This window comes from Henckelia pumila, chromosome 2 (assembly GCF_033568475.1).
Source record: "Henckelia pumila isolate YLH828 chromosome 2, ASM3356847v2, whole genome shotgun sequence".
Lineage (NCBI taxonomy): Eukaryota > Viridiplantae > Streptophyta > Magnoliopsida > Lamiales > Gesneriaceae > Henckelia > Henckelia pumila.
The window spans coordinates 189349988-189357134 of NC_133121.1; the positions used below are offsets into that span (position 1 = coordinate 189349988).

At 33.3% G+C, this 7147-nt stretch overlaps 1 protein-coding gene across 1 annotated transcript; it reads left to right on the top strand.

The window, feature by feature from the left end:
* Positions 1 to 209: 209 nt before the first annotated feature.
* On the top strand, positions 210 to 2885 carry LOC140879225 (loganic acid O-methyltransferase-like). The gene is made up of 3 exons (XM_073282900.1): positions 210 to 318; positions 833 to 1495; positions 2547 to 2885. Exons 1-3 carry the CDS (start codon positions 253 to 255, stop codon positions 2883 to 2885), a joined length of 1068 nt encoding a protein of 355 aa, XP_073139001.1. The 5' UTR covers positions 210 to 252.
* Positions 2886 to 7147: the final 4262 nt, after the last annotated feature.

A 7147-nucleotide genomic window follows, 5' to 3' on the forward strand; every position in this document is an offset into this window, starting at 1 on the left:
CTTTAATCAGTGTATATTATATTGGGTAGGTATTCAAAACAACAAGAATATATATTAATGTAATATATTGATGATGAAGATTTCTTGAGTTGACCTACGTACTTGAACTTAGCAAGAATGTTAAAATACGAGTAATATTTTAATTACCTACATGTATATATATGATATTTCCTCTAGCAGTACTATATATACTACCATTTACTTTATAAGTTTCAATAAAGAGAGAGAAATCAAAAGCACTTGGAGGCAGCAATGGCAGCAGCTCCGATGAATGGTGGCAGTGGCATTTATAGTTATGCTAACAATTCTCATGTTCAGGTTATATCTATAACTAATCTCTTGCAAAATAAGATTTGATTGTTTTTTTTTTATATATATTTGAAATAATTATTTTGTCTCGACAAAAAGTTTATATAATTATAATTTATTTGCTTGCATACCGTAAAGGTAAAGTTGTTTTTTGTTTGTAAATTGAGATGGAATTAAGTCTATCATTTTGGTTGAGTTTTTCTATAGTAATAGATCAATTGAGTAGATTGAGATGAAAAATTATCATTTGTGAGAATTATCATATTTTTGTGCATATATAACAAATCTATATACCTGTATCCAAAACAACTCTGATTGTAATGAAATTTTAGCAATTTCCGACCATCTTCATGATTTCGACCACCGAGATTGAAATTGATATCATGTGATACATAGTTGGATTCGCATTTTCGAGACGATCCTGCCCTGAAAATGGATCCGTGAAAATTTCAAGACAGTCAGAGTTGTTTTGGGCGATACATAACTGTCTTTTAATTTTTCGTCATTTGTTGAATAACTGCAGAGAGATGGCTTCAATTCAACAAAGAACATAATCAGAGATGTAATAATCGAAAATCTTGATTTCAAAACTCTAGTTTCATCTGCTTCAAACACAATAACCATTGCGGATTTGGGATGTTCGATCGGTCCAAATACTTTCTTAGCCATGGAAAAAATAATCAATGCCATTGAACAGGAGTACCACAACAGAGAAGGACACATTAATCCTACAAACCTCGAATTCCAAGTGTTCTTCAACGACCAAGTTTCTAATGACTTCAACACTCTCTTCGCCTCCGTCCCAATCGGTAGAAACTATTACGCAGCAGGAGTAGCGGGGTCTTTTTACGGCCGCCTATTCCCCACTTCATCCATTTCCATAGCATATTCCTCTTTTTCAATCAACTGGCTTTCTAAGATACCGAAAGAGTTGGTCGATAAGAAATCTCCGGCATGGAATAAAGGTAAAATTCACTACGCAGGTGCGAAGAATGAAGTTGTGGGAGCTTACACAACACAATTTGATGAGGATATGGACATGTTTTTAAATGCAAGAGGAAAAGAGATTGTGAATGGGGGGATGATTGTGATAATCCTGTTTGGAGTGCCTGATGGAGCTGTTACAAACGATGTGGTAATGGCTTTTAGTTTTCTTGAATCCATCATCACTGATATGGTCAAAGAGGTACTTTGAAGATTTTTAATTTCTTTGATATTTTTATGATCAAAACTTATAATTTTCGTGCTATCATGTCTCTGTTTTTATCAATATTTTAAAAAGCGGTAGGCGGGCAGTCACTAAACGCCTAGCGCCTAGACGCTTAAGCGGCTACTTAGGCAGGATTTAGACGGTTTTTTTAAGCCTGTATATTTAATTATATTAATCCGATCTATCTTAATATTTCTTCAATAATTCTTTTTTATCGAATTCACCTGCCTAAGTGATGTTTTTTTTAATAAATATCTAATTTTTTTCGTTCATTTAATATTTTTTCAATAATTCATCTTTATCGAATTCAAACTCGAATTACATGACATATTTTTCTTCTTCATCCGATACAAATTGATGGACGACAAATATGTCAAATAATATTTTTTAAAAAAATTAAAATAAAAAATATTATATGTTAATCTAGACGGCTGCCTAGACGTATTTTGAGACGTCTAGGCGGAGATTAGGTGGCCTAGATAATCAATTAATGTAATAACTCCCTGAAGCTTCAACTGTCTAAAAATCGAGGCGGTGAGCAACCGCCTAACGCCAGACGCCGCCTTTTAGAACACTATTTTTTATAGTCTTGATGGTTTATATTGTGAAAATTGTGTCTCACCCCAGTATCATTAATTTTTAACGATTTTAGCATTTTTTTTAAAACATAGCACTGATGTGATGATACACGACATAATAAATTAAAATTACCAAAAAAGACATAACAAGTACCATGCATGGTTTTAAAATATAATATAACAATATCGAGGATCAAAATTACAATTGCCTTTAATTTCCTTTCTAATTTGACAATACCTCAACCCATCTAATTTGACAACACCTCAACCCATCTAATTTGACAAAATTTTTAGTTAGGTGCACCTAAAAATTGAGATTAGTGCAAAATGCTTACAATATTTTGACTCAAATTATTCTATTTCTCATGCCACATGCTTCCATATAATTTACATTATTTAAGTTACTTTTTTTTTTAATCGTTTACTACAAGTTTTGTATACGCATGCAGGGACTCATAAACCAAGATGAAATGGACTCATTCAACATCCCTTGTGTATATCCTTCGGTCAAACAAATGTCAAGAATTGTGGAGAAAAATGGATGTTTTAGTATTGCGAGAATGGAGCTGAATGCCCCGATGATAAACCCCATTACGGACCATGAGGCTGGAATAATGCATCTTAGAGCAGCAGTAGAAGGAACTTTTGCTAATCACTTTGGAAGCAAATTAGTTGACGAAATTTTCAGAAGGGCCGTTCAGCAGAAATCAAAGCTTGATCATATTGTGGAATCAGCAGGAACTGAGATTACTAGTGCTAAATTGTTGCTGGTTCTCAAGCGAAAATGACCCGAAAATCAGTACTATAACGATCGAATGCTTTTGCATATGATAAGCTAGACTACTTTTGATGATTTAACTTAATTATGCTATATGTAAAATAAATGTTTCCCCTTGTATCATTGTGGATAGCATTCATGCATGAAAAATATCAACTTGAGGATAATCATTTAATCAGTTAATTATATGTTTCTATAAATTAAATTAGGGATTAATTTTCATATCCCTGATTACACTAATTATATTAAATTATAATACAATAAAAAGATTTAAATTAAGAAAGCGCAGTTTAAAAATGATTTAAAATAAGCGTGAATTTGCTTTAAACCCCTTGACTTTTCTTCGAAATTTGTAGGATGTGTTCAGTCGTGATGACAACTAAACTGCTTGATTCTTTCTTGGCTGTCGATGACAATTAACCAACAAATAATATGTGCGAAATAAGATCAACTGATAGATTGAACACTAATGCAAAAACTCGACTGAAATGAGAATAACATAATAAATGTTTTTGGATGGTCGGAGATGAATAATCCTACGTCACACTTTTTTCTTCTTGAAAGGATTAACTGGAAGATTTGAGTAATAAAAATGTTTGTAAGACCCTTCAGTTAAGGACTTAACACTGTCTTTGACTGAAACTTCTAGTACTCAATACAATACAGTCCACGACTGCTTTTACAAGTATATATATGAATAAACACTAGAATGACTTAGCACAAAGTGATCTTTAATGATCAAATATGAACTTAAATGATTTTGCTATTTCAGTTGTCGTGAACTTGTGATATTTGAATATAATGTACGACTGAAAACTTGATAGCTTGAATGTTCGAGAGTGAAAGAGTATTCTTCAAATGATCTTTACTCCTATTTATAGTCGTGATCTTGAAACTGTCATAAGTTCATATAAGAATATCCGTTCCTCACAATAAATATCCGTTTCCTTGAGTTGTAAGTCTTGGAATATAAACTCAAAAAATAGTACAACTTTGTGCATTACCACTGTTGCGACGTCTACAATGTGTTTTTTTTTCTTCATAAATGGTAAAAATTCAAATCTGAAGGACTCTGATAGTTTAGGGATTGTTCAGTGACTGAGACTAACTTTCTTGAATATTCTGATAAGTGTCCGTCTCCCTTAAGTTCAGTTGAGAATCCTTGACTGTTCGAAATACTCTTCTAGTTATGATTCAGTCAAGGTGCTGAGTTCAGTCGTCATCTTCAGTCTTGAAATTCACTTTTATGTCCAGTTTTGAATCTTTCGAAAAATCCAGTTTTCTAATTCAGTCGTATAAATCCAATTGATGCACAAAGATTGACTGACCTTGACTGGTTTGTTTATTTGAGTAACTCAGTTCAGTTGTCCAACCTTGTCCAGTTGAGTTACTTAACTTTGTCTTTTAATTTTTTGCCTTTAAGTATTTTGTTTAACACCAAAACTTGATAATTGATTCTCCAACATTTTACATTTAGTCTCTTCCAAAAAATATGTGTTTGAATTCCTTGATCCATAACAAAATGTTTCTGTACTCCTTGGGCTCACATGTTTTTTTCGGATGAAATTCGTACAAAACATTAAAAATACAGTACAAATACATGATATTTGTGCATAAATTATTTCAAATTTTGTACTAATATATTATTTTTGACTAGTCAAATATGTATACAAGTATTGGTATTAATTACATAATTGTCTTTTTTTTCAATAAACAATGGTACAAAATATTGGAAATATTATACTAATTTATGATATTGGAGTACCAATTATTTTATATCTGGTACTAATATATGATTATTGAGTAGCCAAACATGTGTTGCAAAGGTTGATATAAGTAAAGTTTCTCAAATTTTATACCAAAATCTCATCTTTTGTACTAGATCTAAATCAGTTAGTGCTCAAATATCATATATTAGAATTATATTTTTAATTTTTTGTACCGATTTTCACTTGCAAAAACCATGTGAGCCCTGGGAGTGCAGAAATATTTTTTGTAGATCAGAGAGTGCAAACATAATTTTTTTATGATAGAAACTGAATGCAAAATTATATTTAAATTTGAGAATTTAAAGCAAATTTACCCTTAAAATCAAATTCAGGCCTAGAAAAATTTTGGCATGACCTCCATGTAAACAAGACATGCCAGAAACATAGACAAAAATTTATATGAAAATAACTAAAACTAGGACTTCATTAAATTAAAATCTCACACAGCCAGCAGGATTATTCGTAAAATTGATGATTTTATTGTGTCGATTGCTCATGCATGTTTATTGAAGGCGTTGAACTGGAGTGGGTTCGGTCATGTGGCGAATCAGTGGGGGGTTGACTCCATGTTTCATTCAAAAAATTACTATTCAGATGGTGCGTTGGATTCCACCTCCGATTTTTAATTTCAAACTTAACTCAGATGAATGCTCAAAATTGGGAGGAGCTTCAATTATTGGAGGCATCGTTAGAGATCACTCGGGACAGCCTATTATTGCATTTCACGACTCCATAGGATAAGGGTCAATCGTCGAATACTCGGGCGGCGCTGATGGCGATCCTTAAGGGACTGCAGATTTGCAGGTTGTTTAATTTATTTCTCTCTGGCTGGAGGTCGATTCTATGGTTTGTCTAAATATTATTGAGACTAAGACTACCAGTTGGAGTTTAAGTCCTATCATAATACGCATTCTTCATATTCTAAATGTTTCCATTGTGAGGAAATCTCACATTTTTTGGGAATCTAATGCAGCTGCTGATGATTTGGCAAACATGGGAATTAATTCAGGGCAGCAGTACTATCATGATGATATCCAAGGGAAGCTGAAAGGGATTTGTAGGTTTTATAGGATTAGCCTACCTTATATTAGGATGAGTTTGAATTCATCCACTACTTAATTCATTTTGTTGATGTAATTTTCTTTTGCGTAGATCTTGTAATTTCTCGAGAGGTCTTGGTCTAGTCCCCCTCTCTTGTATTTTCTTTTTTCAGCCAATAAATGGGTAGGGGTCTGCCTAAACCCCCGCCACAACAGACGGCTTTTAGGAAAAAAAAAAAGAGAGGGGGAAGGGGGTTTAAATACACACTTATGATTTTTCAGCGATTTTGCAAACTCTTCGCGGACAGTCTTGCTAGGGTTAGCTAGTGATCTCTTTATATTCAAATAGGCACATATAATAAAATAGATGAGCAGTTGAAGTAAATAATACAATATATATGGAAGTTGAAAGCAAACTGCTTCTACGTCTTCCCTTTTTCCTCATGGAAGAGATCACTAGAAGATTGGAGTAATACAACTGTTTGTAAGACCCTAATTCAGTTAAAGACTAACACTTTCTTTGACTGAAACTCCTATACTCAATAAAATAAAGTCCTCGACCGCTTTTACAAGTATGTGAATAAACACTAGAATAACTTAGCACAAAGTGATATTTAATGATAAAATATGAACTTGAATGACTTTGCTATTGCAGTTGACGTGAACTTTTTATATTTGTATGTACGAATGAAAACTTGATAGCTTGAATGTCCGAGAGTGCAAGATTATTATTCAAATGATCTTTACTCCTATTTATAGTCGTGATCTTGCAAAGGTCATAAATTATTATAAGATAAACTCGAAAAATAGTACAACTCTGTGCACTACCACTATTGTGACGTCTACAGTGTGTCTTGCCCTTTTCTATAAATATTAAAAATTCAAATCTGAAGGACTTTGATTTAGGGAATGTCCAATGGCTGGAATTGTAGTGACCCACACCGTGATCATCTACTAATCAAGAACTTACGCATGAATGTAAGTTAATTAAACAATAATCAGAAATATTCAGCGAAAACCATAAAACAAGTTACAATCCCAAAGAAAGAAATCTTTAAATACTATTATACAACCATATCAAAATAAAATGTATCAATCCAAATACATCAACACTGAAATCTTAGACAAATAACTCCGTTGGAAACCTGTAGCCTAAGCCCTCATGGAACCACTCGCCTCATCCAACCGCAAACCTGCCCCATGGAATAGGGTATCCAGAAACAATAGTACGAGGACCTGAGCATAAAACGCTTAGTACGAGAGTATGAGTATACAATATTATATGTGCATGAATGTAAATGAACGTGTACCAAGACACGAGGTCAAGAATATCTGATCAACAACAGACTTGGGCCTTGGGTAAGTAGAGCGATGTGTTGTCGCTTCAGGAGGTTACCTACATACCCAACTGGTGGTGACCTGACACAAGTCCTTTTGTCCAATCATCCTTAACAGAATAGGGT